The sequence below is a fragment of the Pleurodeles waltl genome, chromosome 1_2 (assembly GCF_031143425.1).
Source record: "Pleurodeles waltl isolate 20211129_DDA chromosome 1_2, aPleWal1.hap1.20221129, whole genome shotgun sequence".
Lineage (NCBI taxonomy): Eukaryota > Metazoa > Chordata > Amphibia > Caudata > Salamandridae > Pleurodeles > Pleurodeles waltl.
Genome location: NC_090437.1, coordinates 889,400,952 through 889,418,778, shown reverse-complemented (window position 1 = coordinate 889,418,778; position 17,827 = coordinate 889,400,952). Strand labels below are relative to the sequence as shown.

The 17,827-nt window shown below is 46.9% G+C and overlaps 1 protein-coding gene across 1 annotated transcript in view; it reads right to left on the bottom strand.

Annotated features, from left to right (window-relative positions):
* The window catches only part of CFAP96 (cilia and flagella associated protein 96), a 195,437-nt gene that overhangs the window by 6,038 nt on the left and 171,572 nt on the right, over positions 1 to 17,827 (bottom strand). Inside the window, exon 7 of the mRNA XM_069199730.1 lies at positions 9,288 to 9,460. Within this exon, the coding sequence (XP_069055831.1) occupies positions 9,288 to 9,460 (173 nt within the window). The remainder of the gene's footprint in view (positions 1 to 9,287; positions 9,461 to 17,827) is intronic.

The following is a 17,827-nucleotide window of genomic DNA, read 5'->3' as shown; positions in this document are numbered from 1 at the left end:
ATTTTTTTTAAAGAAAACAGAGGTGTTTTTTGCAAAGTGGCTACCTGTAGATTTTGGCCTCTAGCTCAGCCGGCACCTAGGGAAACCTACCAAACCTGTGCATTTTTGAAAACTAGAGACCTAGGGGAATCCAAGATGGGGTGGCTTGTGGGGCTCTGACTAGGTTTTGTTACCCAGAATCCTTTGCAAACCTCAAAATTTGGCTAAAAAAATACGTTTTTCTCACATTTCGGTGACAGAAAATTCTGAAATCTGGGAGGAGCCACAAATTTCCTTCCACCCAGCGTTCCCCCAAGTCTCCCGATAAAAATGATACCTCACTTGTGTGGGTAGGCCTAGCGCCCGTGACAGGAAATGCCCCAAAACACAACGTGGACACATCACATTTTTTTAAAGAAAACAGAGGTGTTTTTTGCAAAGTGCCTACCTGTAGATTTTGGCATCTAGCTGAGCCAGCACCTAGGAAAACCTAGCAAACCAGCGCATTTTTGAAAACTAGAAACCCAAGGGAATCCAAGATGGGGTGACTTGTGGGGCTCTGACCAGGTTCTGTTACCCAGAATCCTTTGCAAACCTCAAAATTTGGCAAAAAAAACAAATTTTCCTCACATTTCGGTGACAGAAAGTTCTGGAATCTGAGAGGAGCCACAAATTTCCTTCCACCCAGCGTTCCCCCAAGTCTCCCGATAAAAATGATACCTCACTTGTGTGGGTAGGCTTAGCGCCCGCGACAGATTGACCTAAACTCGGCAGAAATGGTCTAAATACAATTTGCCCCCCAGGGGAGCGACCTTTGCCTAATGGGTCGCTCCCCATCTCTAAAAAAACAAACAAAAAAAACCACAAAATAAAATTTGCCCTGGCGCCTAGAGGTTTCTGCCCCCCTGGGGGCAGATCGGCCTAATAACAATAGGCCGATCTGCCCCCGGGGGGGGCAGAAATGGCCTAAAATAAATTTGACCCCCCCCCCCCCACCCAACCCCCGCCCGGGAGCAACCCTTGCCTACGGGGTCGGTCCCCCTGCGTGACATTGGCACCAAAAAAATAATCCCCGGTGCCTAGTGGTTTCTGCCCCCTTGGGGGCAGATTGACCTAAAATCGGCCAATCTGCCCAATGGTCTACATACAATTTTACCCCCAGGGGAGCGACCCTTGCCTAATGGGTCGCTCCCCATCTCTAAAAAAACAAACAAACACAAAAAAAACACAAAAAAAAAAATTGCCCTGGCGCCTAGAGGTTTCTGCCCCCCTGGGGGCAGATCGGCCTAAGGTCACTCCCCTTGCCTACAAGGTCACTCCCCTTGCGTGATAGCGCAAAAAAAAGATCCCTGGTGCCTAGTGGTTTCTGCCCCCCTTGAGGGCAGATTGACCTATAATCGGCCGATCTGTCCCCAAAGCGGGCAGAAATGACCTAAATACAATTTGCCCCAGCAGGGGAGCGACCCTTGCCTAAGGGGACTCTCCCCATCTGTAAAACAACAACAACAACAAAAATCCCCGGTGCCTAGTGGTTTCTGCCCCCCTTGGGGGCAGATCAGCCTAATTACAATAGGCTGATCTGTCTCCATGGGGGGCAGAAATGGCCTAAAATAAATTTGCCCCCCAGGGGAACGACCCTTGCCTAACGGGTTGCTCCCCTTACGTGAAAAAAAAAAACAAAAAAAACTCCCTGGTGTCTAGTGGTTTCTACCCCCCTTGGGGGCAGATTGGCCTCATAAAAATAGGCCTAAATATAATTTGCCCCCTATGGGAGCGACCCTTGCCTAAGGGGTCGCTCCCCATACCTAAAACACAAAAGAAAACAAAAAAAAAGTATCCCTGGTGTCTAGAGGTTTCTGCCCCCCCGGGGGCAGATCGGCCTAATAATAGGGGGGGCAGAAAAGGCCTTAAAAAAAAATGCCCCCCTGGGAGCGACCCTTGCCCAAGGGGTCGCTCCCTTATGTCACTTTCAAACAAAAAAAAAAGAAATCCCTGGTGTCTAGTGGGGCTTCAAATACATTTCCTTCCCTTTGAAGCCTCTCCTTGCCTCCCCCACGTGATCGAAAGAGAAATGCTGAGCATTTCTCTTTCGATTGCGCTGGAAGCTCTGCTTCCAGCACGATGGGGGAGGCTCTGTGATTGTCAGCGCGCGCTCGCGCGCTGACGTCACAGGGGGGGCGGGGGGGTTGGGGGGGTTGGGGGAGAAGCTATTCATAAAAGTCCAAACAACAACCCCCCCCCAACCCCACGCCTCCTCCCCTGTGTATTCCACATAGCTGTGATCTAGTTCGAATATACATTATAAGGTGCAATAAGGAGGCCCTAAAGGCATAGCTGACAGAAGTCGACTCACTCCTCCAAAAGCCGGAGAATACATAGATAACTGGGGCACATCAGTTTGCGGAAGTCTTTTGACAATAGGATTATATAATGTTTCCATAGGTGTCGATAGCGGTCCCCTTAGGAAGACAGCACCAACAACAACTTTTCCATACCCAGAATATTCCATAGACAGTGGAGTCACATTGTGTGTGTTGGGATTATATCTGTCCCCTAGTGGGCCAGTATCGTTTGATGGGCTGCCCCAAGGAGAATTTAAGAGAGTTTGGCAGTCCCAGGATCATGTACGCCAGGAATCTAGGTAGCGTGGTGCTGAAACAGTTGTCTACATCTGAGTCCCAAAAAAAGGCTAATCTGGGGTAGTCCCACAATATGTGGAGCAGCGTGCCTAGTTGGCAGCAGTGATGCCAGCAGTGGGCGTCACAAGCGGGTTGACTCTGTGAAACTGTTGGCGAGAGGTACCAATATGAAGTGATCTTAATAGCTGTTTCGACCCTCGCCATGTTAGAAGCTGTGTGTCTAGCCTGACAGTAAATTTCGCTCCATTCATTAGGTGTAAGCTGTCTTCCCAGTTCCTGTTTCCAGTGGCTGTTCAGCTGAGCAGCATGTGAGCTGGAGAATAAGTCAGAAGAAGACCATAAAGGTCCATTATCAAGTGTTTGTCATCCTTTTTCGTCACAAGCCAATATGCGAAAAGTCAGCAACCGGTGGCTCGCCACAGTGCGATTAGTGGGGTTAGTAAGCCAATGCCGGATTTGTTGTACCAGTGAAGGCATTCGGTCTCAAGCAGCCCATAAGAGACACGTAGGTCTTCAAATGGGATTGGGCCCTCCTCATCTACAAAGTGCCCCAGAGAGTGACATCCTGCCTCCTGCCAGCGATGAAATGCAGCCTGGTCCATGCCCAGGGTGAAGTCTGTGTTTCCCACAATAGGCGTGAGGGGTGATGGAAAGGTGGTCAGACCCCTGCATGCAGCAACAGAATCCCATTCTCGCAAGAGCGGGCCGGTGACTGGGCATGCGTAAAGACTTTTGGGCCTTTGAGACTTTCTCAGTAAGGGAACCTTCCAAAGGTGGGTGCCGGCAACTGCCCGGTCCATGGACAACCAGTGCTTTTCGGAGTATGGTTGGGACCACTCGAGCAGATATCAAAGCTGGGCTGCCTGAAAGGAAGCGTGGAGGTTGGATATGCCGAGGCCGCCCTCAGCCGGAGGTTGGTAGCTTAGGTCTCTGTGCATTCTGGGTTACCCATCCGACCACGCGAAGACCTGGATCGGTCTTTGAAGAAACCAGATCGTACCTGGGGGTGTGGTCACCGGGAGGGTCTGAAAAAAATACAAGATATGTGGAAGGATAGCCATTTTAATGGCAGCTATCCTTCCCAGCCAGGAGAGGTGGTAAGAGCACCACAATGTGAGATCTTTGACCACGTGCTGGCGAAGTCACCCATACGTAAGAGTTACGGTGGCCGATATTGACGGCGCTAGTTGGACCTCAAGATAAGCAATCGATTAGTCCGCCCACTGTATAAGGAAATGGCGGGCAAGCTGCTCTTCTGGATGGTGGGGAACAGTGAGATTGAGGGCCTGTGATTTGTGGATGTTTACGCGGAAACTGGCCACGTCACTGAATCTGCAGGCTTCCTGGAGAAATGCCAGCGGAGAGGTGACAGGAAGGTCCAAAGCCATCAATATGTCATCTGTGTAAAGGCTAAAGGGTATGCATATCTCCTCCGAACCAGACCCCTTGGATTCCTGGGGCGTTGCGAAGTCGCTGGGCGAAGGGCTCCACATATAATACAAACAACAGGGGGAGATAAGTGGCATCCCTGTCTCGTGCCCCATTGGATAGAGAAGGCCAGAGAGGAGCAACCGTTGACATGTACCATCGCCTTGGGGCAGCTGTAGGAGCTGGGTACCCAGGCCCGGCATTGCTGACCAAAGTCCAAATGCATCAGAGTCACCATCAGTTACGGCCAGTGGACCCTACTGAATGCCTTCTCTGCATCTATCGATAGGAGCATAGTGTGCCGGTCAGATCATTGTGTCTTGTTGATTATATGTAGAAGCCGCTTAGTGTTGTCCGAGCATTGTCTGTGTGGTACAAAGCCGGCTTGGTCAGGCTCTATCAGGCCTTGCATGAGCGGGTTCAGTCGTGCCGCCAGAATGCCTGTAAATATCTTGAAATCTACATTAAGAAGAGAAATGGGTCTATATGAGCCACACTTGTTTCTTGCCTTGCCAGGCTTCGGGAGGACAATTATTGAGGCTTCCGTAAACTCTTGTAAGACCGAGCGGGGGTCTCCACGGGAATTATAGAGTTTGGTCAGAAGTGGGGCAAGGTGCAAAATGTTTTATTGAACTCGCCCGGCAAGTCAGGAGATTTGGTTAATTTGAGGTGGGCTATGGCCGAGATCACCTCCTCTATACAGATCAGGTCGTACCTGTCTGGGGTCAGCCGCGACACTGCAGCGTTTTGAAGATAGTGATGCATGGCAGACCCTGAGAGGGTCTGGGATGTATAGAGATTGGCATAAAACCGCTGGAAGTGTGCCGCAATGTCCTTATCAGAGATAAGTGTCTCTCCATCCTAGCTCTTGAAAGCCACTACCTCCGTGGCAGCGCGTTGAGCCCAAAGGCGGTACATGACAAGAGTCTACTGCATTTATTGCTTTCTGTGTAAAAGGTATGTTTAAGACATAGTAGTGCATACTCAACTCTATCCATATCCAATCCCGCTAGCTGTTTTCTGGCTGTTTCTAGTTGACACCAAACCCATGGTGCCCATGTGTGTCGATGTATACACTACGGATCCCCCACTTGGTCAAGCAGCTGCTTCCTCTTCTCTGTGCGGGACTTGTTTTCAGCTGAGGATATGGCCATGAATTCACCCCAGATAACTGCCTTCAATGCAGCCCATAGAATTGAGATGTGTGTCCATAGCAAGTCATTAATTGTCAAGTATGTTCGGATGGACCCTTGGATCTGACGGGTTGCCACGGGTTTGTGTAAGAGTAGAGTGCACAAGCGCCAGGAGCAGATGATGGGTGAATTAAGTGAGATATCTAAATCTATGGTTCTTGCAGCGTGGCGGATAGGGAGTGTGGCTCAATATCTAACTTGCTAACTAGATCCTATATCTCTTGTGTTCCAAGAAAGTGGTCTAGTCGGGCGTAGGTCTTGTATGCATGTGAGTAAAACATGTACGCCCTTGTCCTAGGGTTGTGTGACCTCCAGATTTCCTGCAGCCCAAGGTCAGTTAGTCACAGTGTTGTAGCCTACGACAGTGCTCCCGAACCTCCCTGTCGAGAACCCACCTATTGATGGAGTGCATAACCTCCTCTATCGCTCTGCAGAGAAAGGGCTCTTGGCCCTCATTAGGGGTGTACAGGGAGCCCACGATCAAAGTGAGGCCACCTATACGCAGTTGGTAGGCCATTAGCCTCCTCTTAATCTCTGCTATCTTGTTGCCTATGATCCCTCGAGAGATCTTAGAGAATTAATTCCCCATCCACGCTTTCTTAGTTGAGACAGTCAAAAAGAGCTGCTGTGGGAATGATCGGGAGCGGAGTCTGTGCCAGTCGGAGGAGATCAGGTGTATTTCCTGTATTAGGCATATCTGTGCCCCAGTGTGCCGCAAGCACGACACTTGACTGGGTTATTCAGCCCCTTAGCATTAACTGAAACTACCTGTAGATTGTCAATCGGGTATGGAATGATGTGTATAAGTGACAACGAACTGTGAACACACAAGACCGCCCCCAAAGACAACAAAGGGCCGATGGGCAAGGCAGCTATCAAATGTGTGTAATGCCCTGTGTGGGGGAGCTAGGTGTAGGGAGGAGTACCCATAACAAAGAATGTTAATAACAGATGAACATAACAATAGTAAACACATAGTCCCTGGTAATCCCCGGGCATGAGACAAGTCCTCGGGTAGTCCAGAGGGATCAACTAGAATTGGGGCCATGGTTGAATGACTTTGAAGATTCATCTTATCTCCTCAGATCAGCGAGGTCCTCTCCCCCCATTCCTCTCGCACTGTCAGAATTCAACAGTCTCAGCCAGGATCTTGCCTGTTGGGAGTTTTGTGCGACTGATTCTATGACCGCCCTCCATTCTTGTGCAATAGTCTCCGGATCGGGGCGGAAGATCCTCGTCGCTGAGGACCTCCTCCTTCTCCTGCAACGCTTTGCAGCCCAGATCCCAGATCTGGGGGCTCGGTAGAGTCATCTTGTGTAGGTGCAAACCCCAGGAGGTCCATAGCTGCTTTCAGTGAGCGCAGTTGGTGAAGCCGTCCACCCCACCAGAAAACAAGATGGAAAGGATGCTCCCATGACTAAGATACACTGTGTTCTCAGAGGGAGGAGGTGACAGGACGAGAGTCTCTGCGTTTTTGCAATGTGAGGGTCGATAAATTCTGGTAGAGTATTACTGTGTGGCCCAGGAAGCAGAGGGGTGAAGGTCCCTCGCTTTCCGAAGAATATGTTCTTTAATGGGGAAGTTGTGCACACAAGTAGAGATGTCCGTGGGGGGGCAGTTCCGGAGCAAGGGGTACCAACCCGGTGTGTGCGATCAAGATGGATAGATTGGGAAGTGGGAGACCCAGGATGTGGGCGAACAAGGCCTGGACATAGGCCTCCATGGTGTCATCTTCAGCACCATTTGGTACCCTTCAAATGCGGATGTTGTTTCTCCTGGAGCGGTCCTCTAGGTCGTCTGCATGAATCTGAAGGTCTATGTGTTGGTCGTTGAGGTGGATGATTTCTTGTTGCAAGTGCTCGATTTCCTCCCCTCTGCTTATCTCTTGATCTTTCAGGTGGGAAACTCTGTCTCCCAAATCTGCGATGTCCTTGTGTACTGTCTTAAGTTCCAGTGAGAGGTCTTTTTTAACGGTCTGTAAATCGTCTCAGCGGAAGGCGAACAGTGCTTCCAGAAAGGAACGGGTGACGGGTCCCTCCGGGTCTCCTCCCTCAGGCTGTGCTTCACATCTGATCAGGGGGGAGCTTTCATTGTTAGCGCTCAGGGACGGGCGAGATAGCATGTCTTTTAGGGTTCTATCCTTTAGGCCTTAGCGTTCGCCATTTCGCCACCTCTAGGCGGCAAAGATATGTGTCCAAACAAGGGTTACAGGTAGCGGTGTTTGATAGGGGTGTCGCTGAGACGCTTCAATTGTCCCCCCTCGGGCGGTTCTCCCAGCCTGCGCTGAGTAGAGCCTCATCTAAGCCAAGGGGCCTGCTAGCGGAGTCACATGTGGGCTGGTCACCCGGAGGCATCTGGCAATCTGGGCCCTGTTCCCACTACCTGCCTGCCCACAGTACGTTATTCCTGGTGTCAGCGCCGTAATCCTTTTATGCCTAGTGCATGGACTCCGTTGCACAGATTTCTTGAGATTCTGGGGTCTCAGGGCCATGCAGTGCCGGGAGGGGTGGGCCCTGCCAGGGTGCGGCATTGTGGCCCGGCAATGTGTTCACAGGTCAGTGTTCATGTCAGGCAGCCTTAGGGTAGTGAGTAGAGTGGAATATTAACTTTCAGTCGAGGACCGCCACCCGGGCCAGCTCCAGGCCCCAGGTGCTATAGGACGTCCCACTCAGGATTCTGCCTCGAGGGTGCTGCGCTCAGCTTCAGATGGGAGAGGGTCTCCCCGGGGTCCCCTTGTCAAGCACAGTTCCATTGCTCCGAGGCCCGAGGTCGAAAGCCCTGATCAGCTGCGCTAGTCTGTCGCTCTCCTGCGCCAAGGTAAGTTGTGGGCCCGGTATGCGCTCCCAGGTCCAGGGCCAGTGCTATCCTGCGCCGCAGACTCACCGGTCACAAAGGCGATGGTTGTATGGGACGCCGCTCAGGTCCCATGGCGCGGCGTCCAGCAGGCTCCCTGCTGCCTCCCGGGTGGTAGCTTGGGTCCGGGTCTCCACTCGCCATATTGATCCCTCCAAGGAGCAACAGCCCTCAGTCAGGCCTACACACGAGCAGCCCACCCTCAGCCGCGGCACCCTCCTCAGTTCACCAAGCGCACAGCAGATCTCTCTTTTGCAGGGGTGGGTCCCAGGGCATCTCATGAGGCGGGGGCTCCCACAAGCTTTCCGGCTCACAGTGATCCACACCTAAGAGCTTGCCACCATTCAGCTTCCCGAAATATTTGCATTGTTAGGCGCCGCCCACCATCTTGCTGCAGTGAGTCATGCACTACGTTCTCTCAGCTGACTCGTGGCTTCAGAACAAGGGCAGATGCTAGTTGAGGGCCTTATAATGGGGAAGATAACGTTTGGCCCTGCTGGCAGTGGAGAGAGGAACGTAGCAGCGCCTTACTCGTCCACCATCTTGGCCACGCCCCCTCTTTTAGTGTATTTTTACCAATAGTTGATTTCACTTGTAAAAGGATTTATTTTTCAGCAGAAACCAGTCCTTAAATATGAGCTTTTAGTTCATGACTATACCTTGGCAAGATCTGCTAGTCTACGCCATTGTTATACCCTCGAATGTGGTTTTGTCAGCAGTGTATCCATCTCTACTCACACATTTGCAATCTATGGGGCATATCTTTCTAGACTGGAGTACCGAGGCAGGGACTATATTACCTTTTTATGACTCCCTTAATACATTTTCAGGCACCTTACTCCATGTTAAAGTTTTTATTCTATCACTACATTAGTTTTTATGTAAACTCAACTAGGTTACCACAATGTGATGCGCTGGTGCTATAGAACACATTAAATACACTTTTATCAAACTATCAAAAAATTACCCTTACGAAAAATAAATATGCACTTCTATTAATTTCCATTCAATCCAAAATGCATATGTTGACATTTTACTGTAGAGGACCACCTGTTAATCACAAATCCAAGATATTTCAAATTTGATTGCAATAACTACATATCTTAACTGAACTTTACGAATAAATGACTAAAATGCTAGCCACATATAAAAACACATTGGTGATTAAAAGTGTTTGGCTAAACAAGCCCCTTACTTTACAACATGTGCTGCTAGGATACTCTGAACTGGTCTGGATTTTGGTCCTGAGGGTGGATGGAAGAGTCTTCCGCCTTTTGCACCAGTGTCTGACTTCACAAATAAAGGTCGATAGGGATCATCGGAGTGCAATGGATAAGGATCAAATGTTCCTGCTTTCATTCCACCTGGCTAAATAAGATACACAACAAATGGGAAAAAACAGTCAGTGACCCAGTCACAAAGGACACACAAATGGACAAGCACTGCTCTTTCCAGTTTTGTTCTGGAATATTAAGACAGGCATATCAAACAACTCAAGATCATTCGAAAAATATTAATTTTGAAATACTGATCAAATACATCTGTAGGTAAATACATAAATAACATGAAATATTGATTAGTAATATTCATCTTGTCCTTCAAGTCATAAAGTAGCATGAAGGGATTATTTCTGTGCTCCCGAAGGCAGGGAGGGATCCAATTATATAGACATCTGAACTGCAATCAGTCTTGAATGAGAGGTTGTCGACTGCTGGATAGCAAACACATTTAAATTCACAGACTAACCATTTAACGACTAAATACAGTTACATTTAAAACATATGAACACACAAATATTCACATCTATGTCACTTCTTGTCTCTGCTACTTCTTGGTTGTGGATTTTTCTTTTTTTTGCACTTTAGGGTACATTTCATGAACTTGCATTTGATAAAAACGAGTGGACAATGCGTGTTGACGAATACTCTTGGATAAGGACTTATCCTTACATATATCAAATTTATTGGTCTCGTGTTGCAGTACAGAAGCTGCCATTTGTTTGCATCTAGTGATGTCAATGATTAATGCAAATTGTTTATGAATTATACCTATGAGAATTGTTTTTGTATATTTGCTAAGTGTCCAGGTTCCTATGTGTTTAGTGGCAAACTCTAGTTACAGACGTATTTCACTCCTAGCCATAACAGGCACTCTAACCTGTGACGCCTACTTTGTGTTCTAGAGTGGGGCCCCGGGATTACAGATGGGCAGCTCACGCTTCCCTGGAATTCGAAAAAGTATTTGGATACATTGCCATAGTATTTCCAGTTTGCTGTGCTGCGTGGGATGGACTCCTCAAATAGTTGACAGTTGTGGGGGGACTCTAGGCTAGGGTGCCCCTGTTCTCTATGTTGTTTGCCTTGATGTTGGAACCACTTGCAAGTTTGATGCGCCACAGAGCCCTGGAACGGGCTATTCAAATTGAGAGTAAAATGCACGATTTCTTGTAAGTGGAAAATATTCTAATGTACATCAAGGACACACACCATAGACAGCCTTCCAAATATAATGCAGAATTGGACAGATTTAGCATGTACTCTGGCTTAAAAACCAATTGGAGTAAATTATGCATGTTCCCGCTGTGACCGGTGGTAGAGCCAATTGATCCCCCAGAGAAGGGTTCCCCACTGAAGTGGTGCCTGGCTGCCTTCAAATACTCGGCTATTCAGATTTACTATTGTGAAGCGAAGCTTTTGGCTGGAAACACAGAGGAAATTGCCACCTCATTTAGACAGCTGATCTCCTTCTGGACTAAATTGCCCCTCTCTCTATTTGGTAGAGTGTCAGTAGCTAAAATGCTAATCCTCCCAAGCCTTTTAATATCACTCCTTGGTTCTTCCAAAAGGGATTAGGTGCACCTTCTTTCGCTACCACAATGGTCTGCTATCAGGACTAATCTGGGGCACTTCCAGATGGTGGCTGTGGATGAAGAAAGCAATGTGTCTCGTTGAAAAGGGCGCTTTAGGACCCCCAAACTTTAAGGCATAATATACAAAAGCACAGCTGGCCTGACCCACAAAATGAATTGGTGACCCTCTGGACTTGATATTAGAAGGGATAAAGGAGATCATATGGAGAGGCTCTATTGAATATGTTTTGACTAAGGAAGCACCACTCACTGGAGTAGTGCCACAGGTATTACCAACAGCTAAATACTATTGGCAACTCTATTTGAAAAAACTTGGCAGTCACATCCTGTATGCACTGGAACTGCCTGTCTGGCATCTTGCCCATTTCAGAGACATTGCTTTTATTTATGATAGGAGACCCTGGAGGGAGACATGGCTCCTGGGCATAGGAGATGTTTATGTTCTGAACATTGGAATCCATTCAGGGGGATTTCAGTTTGGTCCCGCCCCTGATCATGGCACGAGATGTGCTGAAACTGGTGGCATGACTGACTTGGGCAGAAGAAGATCAGGAGCCCATTTGATCTGATCTTGAAGAGGATCCTGACTGGTGGTATGAAATGGGCAGTGATGCTGATGTATGTTGTTGTAGGGCAGGCATTCTGGGTTTGCACCTGCACACTGAAGATCGTATTAGAGGGTCAAATTAACTGAGCGCTTACAGACAAAGACTGGAAATGGATAACAGCTTATCCTAAGAGCATCTCTAGACATGCCCAGGTTAAGTTAACACAGATCAATTATTCACACCAGACCTATCAGGCCCCATGTTAGATTGACCTACATGTATAATGGGGCCCTGATGTTTGTCCTAGGTGTGGGACCACACAGGTGGACTTTATGCACATGGCAAGGAAATGTGCAAAGATTGGTTGCTACTGGTCTGTTGTGTTTGTGTTCTTGAAGGAAGTAATGGAGAAATTGCTAGACACAAGCCGCAGATGTGTCGTATGGGAACTTTGTTAATGACAAAAGGCACCAAACATGTTTACAAATTAATAGATTTGGGGATGCTCGTAACCAAGAGGAACAGAGCAATGGTTGAAAGGCCACGTTCGCTCCAAAAACTGCAAAGTGTCTTAAGGACATGGAGAGATGGTATACATACCTATGAGATCCATTGTTTTTGTATAGTTGCTAAATGTCCAGGGTCCTATGTGTTTAGTGGCAAACTCTAGTTACAAAAGTATTTTACTCCTAGCCATAACAGGCACTCTAACCTGTGATGCCTACTTCGCGTTCTTGAGTGGGGCCCCGGGATTACAGACATTGAGAGATGGTATACTGCAAAGTGGTGACAATAAGGGCACAGATAAGGAGGGGTGGGGTTCCAGATTTACCACATGGGATTCGATCCTGGTGGAGTTGGCCACTAAGTTTGATGAACGACCTCCTTGAGCATCTATGGCGAGTCATTGCGCAGTAATTATTTTTTACTTGTAAAATGTATACATTGTTGGAAGTTGCAGGCTGGGAATGGCTAAGGGAGGGGGGCTCGTCCATTGCTTGAAGATTGTGCAGGAATGGAAATGATGTGGACGTAGTGCCCGGTAGTTGATAGAATGATATAGGGTTGGATGGCAGTCTGGCCGATAAAGAATACATATATATGTTCAAGGTGCCTTAAGCTAATCGATGGTGGGGGGTGTAATAAAGAACTATGCTGGAAAAAGTCATAGGCCCAGCATGTCATCGGTAAGTGTGGCATATTCTAATGAGGGATGATTCCTAAAGTCCTGTCATTTTCTCCTTAATCCAAGATGGTGGAGCAAAAGCTTTATCCCTGTCAAGGATTACTTTCTGCCATTGTGGGCTTGCCACATTAAGTGAGTGAATGAACGGAAGTTTATGCAGAATAAAGCCTTCAGATTTATAACTTTGATCCTGGTATCATTATTATATAAAAAAAATTGTCATTTTATTGAACGAAGCCCATAAAATGCATACAGATGAACCAACAAAAAACTGTTTCAACGTACATATGGAATTACCAATTACCAACGCCACATCTTGGAATTTCGTTTCACTCGCCAATACCAATAAAGCCTCTATCATAACTATGTTCAGAAGAGTGTTAAATTGTTAAAGGAATAGAAAGATTCCCGACTAGAATCTCGATAGCATGATATTTTAGAATTCAAATTTACTTTATCACTACTGAGGCTCTCCGTGAGAACTATATTTTGTATATGTTTTTTTTTGCTACACGGTTTAGTAATCCCCCATAGTGAGTTGAATCCATTCATGAATCTGTATCTTCTTCGTACGAAGAAACTTCTTGGCATTTCTATTTAATATTTCCGTCATGTACAGTGACGTTGCATTTATATTCCTGCAAGTTAACAAAAAACAATTTAAGAATGGCCTTTCGCTAGGAGGGACTTACAGGCTCAGCTTCAGAGGCCTGAGTCAGCGCAGAATGAGGGAGGGACAAAGCTGTATTTTCAAATTTATACTCAAACATCCAGTAGAGGCCATTCAGTGCAAAGAATTTGCTCAAATATAAAAGCGTAGAAATAGCCCTTCCTGCTAGCACGGGTAGATTTAGCAATAATCCCAAATAAGTGTTGTTACTGCTAACCAGGGCTACAATGATACTAACGGATTTGTCCTAATTTTTTTCAACATTGGAAACCCCACAATAAATTCTTTCAACATGGCATTTCCAAGTGCCGGTAGTCATTACAAACTACGGGCCACATATACGAAGGTAAGTATTTGTGATGACCAAATAGCACTTTTTTGCGATTTGCTATTTGGTGATTGAAAACACCAATGTACAAATGCGTGTTTTACACATTTTGCGATTCCCAGTGAGTCGCAAATAGACCTACCTCATGAATATGAATGAGGTATGTCTTGGTTTGTCACCCACTGGGAATTGCAAAAAATGGCAGGGATGGTGTCCTGCTGCGATCAGCAGACCCCCATGCCTGTGATTTTTTATTTTAATAAAGATTTTTTTTTAAATGCTGCCCGTTTTCCTTAAAGGAAAATGGGACGTGTTACAAAAAGAAAAAATGAAAAGAAAACTTTCCATTTTCAGAGTAGGCAGTTGTCCATGGGACCACTGCCTGCTCTTAAAAAGTATATTTACAACCATTCTCAAACGGAAAAGGGTCCTTTGGGGATCCCTTCCCATTTGCGGATGCGTAACAACCTATTTGAAGTAGGTGGTAAAATGTAAAGAACATTTACACATACCACTTCAATTCAAATTAGGAAGAGAGGCCCTAAACACGCCCCCTCCTAATACCGAATCTCAAACCCAAATTGCAATTTGATAACAGGTTACCAAATCGCAATTTGGGCTTGGTACATACAAAAATGCCTTTTCGCATTTGCAAATGGCCCAATTCTGCGCAACAGGACATTTGCAAATGTTAAAATGCTTCATATATGTGGCCCTAAACCATTATGTAGTTTCATCAGTATTTGTAATTACATTAATAAAGATACATTATGAATTCAAAACATGAATTTTCCTTTGAAGTTCAAATGGAGACTGACTGTATGATCATTGCAGCTTCATAGTTCTGTTGCAAGTGGTACACCAGTTGATAAATGTCCTCTTTCCGAATTATAGATATAAGGCACAGGGAAGTATTTGAAGCACAGGCAACAGTCCACTACAGCACAGAACAGGGCATATAAAAACTGGCATAGCCACAATCAAAAAAGGCTATAATCAAGAAATTGGATCCAAAGGGGAGGGATAATATTTCCCGGCTGTGGTCGGAAGACCTCAGGCAAAACTGTTTTTTAGGGTCATTCTGTCAACTTTAGAGCTCATGGAATAAATCCACATTACGTGGTCCTTGGTTTTGTGATACAAGATGGCAATTTATGGATTTGTTTGGAAATTTCAAGACACATGGAAGCATGTTCAAGGCTCCTGGGGATATTTTTGGCACATCATAGATCAGTTGGATATGTGTGTAAGTTATATGGGAGAGGATTGAGCTATTTTTGAGACATGTACTAAATGTCCTATTTGGTCTATATAACCAAACAAAGCTCAAGTAACACCCTATACAGATGGAATTTCTCAAAGCAGTGTATTCATAATTGTTCTACACACAATGAGAGGTACTTTACTTGCCATGATCAACAGTGTCACCATCTCACTATCTCACTTAATTTCCTAATATATAGGCCTGGTCACAGCTAAGAAGATCATATATAGAAAGTCTTATACATCTTTCCAAATTTAGGGGGTTATTACAACTTTGGAGGAGGTGTTAATCCGTCCCAAAAGTGACGGATATACCACCAGCCGTATTACGAGTTCCATAGGATATAATGGACCAAAGTTGTAATAACCCCCTTAGTCTCTAGCAGGTTTAGAGAATATCTATGCAAAGTCAGGAGATTGAAAGGAAGAGGTGGGCTAGGATTTCCATCATCTCAGTCTATTCAGCTCAAACCACTTCCCAGACTTGCTGATTCCCATCTCTGTGGGAAATGCTGCAGCTGGTTCTGCTAGAATTCCTTTGCTTTGGGAAGGGCCAGCGAGGGCAAAATAAGAATAGACAAAAGGTCCAGTGAGAGCTCTGTGAGCATTCCACCATTTTATACTTTGTCTGTGAGAGACCATCCCACAAGACACTCTTGTTGAACATAAAATAAATCAAGGTGTAAGAAATGTGAAATCAAGCTGTATTAGTACAGTTAGGGATGGTTTCAGGGTGACTATCAATAACAAAATTACTTATTGCCTTTAGGAACTGGAGTTCAGAAAAAAAGCCTAGAAAAGAGTAGAAGAGAAGGGCCACACTGCTGTTGCTGAATAAGAACCTTTGATCTGCCGACTGGATGTGGTGGAACTATACCAGTTGTGTGATTCCCCCCGACAACTGCCTCCAAGTGCACTTCACTCACTTTGACTGATCCTTGGCTACAAATCAGATGTCAGGAGGCTCAGAAAATATACTCTTGGACGGTAAAGCACACCACCAGTATTCCAAAGCAGCAAATCCTGTGCAAAAAGGCCCACTACAGCATTTGTTGCTCCAGTTTGTGGGAATGCTGCCCGGTGGGTACCAAGGTCACTGGGCCAAAAAAATCATTACTGTTTCTAGCAGCTTACTTGAAATGTTCCCTGGGACAGCCAGTGTCCTGGGGGTACTATAGCATAGCAAGCCCTAAACAAGCTAAATGTTGACTATCTGTTGCGGCGACTCGTCCCACTGGTATGTCAACTATCTGTGGTGGTAAGAGGGACACTACTCTTAAAGATATGTTCCATAAGCCCCACGCCAAGAACTCTGACCTAGGCGCAGATGCTCCGCTGGCTGATTCTCTGCTTCCCGCACCCTCCGGTGCCAGATTGCAAATAGCAGATGATGCTCCAGTTACCTGGTCCTTCCTTGAATAGTTGTTTGGCACCCTGAGGGAAGGCCTGCCTACCCTCAAGCGGGACACTGTGGCGGAAGTTAAAGATCTAAAATTCTTTTTTAATGAGCTGGGTCAGAGAGACTGGGGACTCCCCTGAGGAGGAACTAGAGGAACTGGAGGCACAGAGACGGGAGTGCCCAACACTCAAAGACAGAAATGAGGAGCTTCTCTATCAACTAGAGAACTTGGAGAACAGGTCCCAGCACTCCAATACTGAGATTAAGTTGGTCCAGCTGCGGGAAGACTCCAGAAGTCTTAAGTCTTACGTTCTTTGTCTGTTCTGCTAGATTGGGGGTCATGTGGCCACCAACCTCACGGAAAAGGAAATAGCGCTGGAACATACCCACAGGGCAAGGCATCCGGCCAAAACCCCTAGAACGCCACAGGACATACTTACCTGTCTGCACTCTTACCAACAGAAGAAAGCAAATATGGTAGCGTCAAGGATAAAGCCGCTGTTGACTCGAGGGCAACAAAGACTGACTATACCAGGACCTATCACTGGTTAAGCTTCAACGCTGTAGAACGTTCCGCCCCATCACAGAATTCCTTGAGGAGCAAGGGATCCGCTATAAATGGGGGCATCTGTTTAGATTGACTTTTGTCTGGAATAAAGAAACCAGGAGTGTCCACACGTGGAGGAGGTCCGCTCGCTGCTCAACCTGGATGGCCATCGGGAGGAAAGTTGCACTGCCTTCCTGCCTAGATCGCCAGCAAAACCTTGAGGATCACGCAGGCCCTCCCAGCCAACTAAGAAACATGTTCAGATGCCCTCGGACGTGGAGAGCCGTAAAGAACAAGCTGCTCTTCTGCGTCAGCTGCAGCAACAGGACAACGCTTCGGAACCAGGCTCTGACTGAAGTGCTACTGGTCCTGCGCGGTCTGGCAGTTGCGCGGCTCCTGCTGCTGGTCCCATCATGACGGTCTGCTGCTTCGTCCCCTTCAAGAACAATGGATGATGGCCCTCGGCAGAGCTTTCTGTCTCCCGCCATACCGATCGAAGGAGAAGACCCATGTCAGAGACATGGACCCCTGGTTGTTTGATGGTTTGGTCCCCCGGAGGGGACATATCCAGTTGTGTTGTTGTTTGTTCTTCTTTTCTCTACTCACTCGGCTGGCCCCTTTTTGCAATACCTGCACTGTACACCTCTCCAAACGTGCCCCGCCATTGGGACCCCACTCAACATTTATCTAGCAGCACCTCAGATAGCAAACACAATTACATGACTCCATGGTTACGATTTTAAGCCTTAATGTCTGTGAGTCCATCTGTCTCCTCCAAGAAATTCACTTAGCCTGCTCGGACTGGAAGCACATGAATATGGGTAGTTTGACCGCCAATACTTCTCATCAGGACTAGGGAAGAGGGTGGAGGTTGCCATTTTGTTGGCTACTCATTTTCCAGGGAAGGTACTGCAGACTCAGGTGT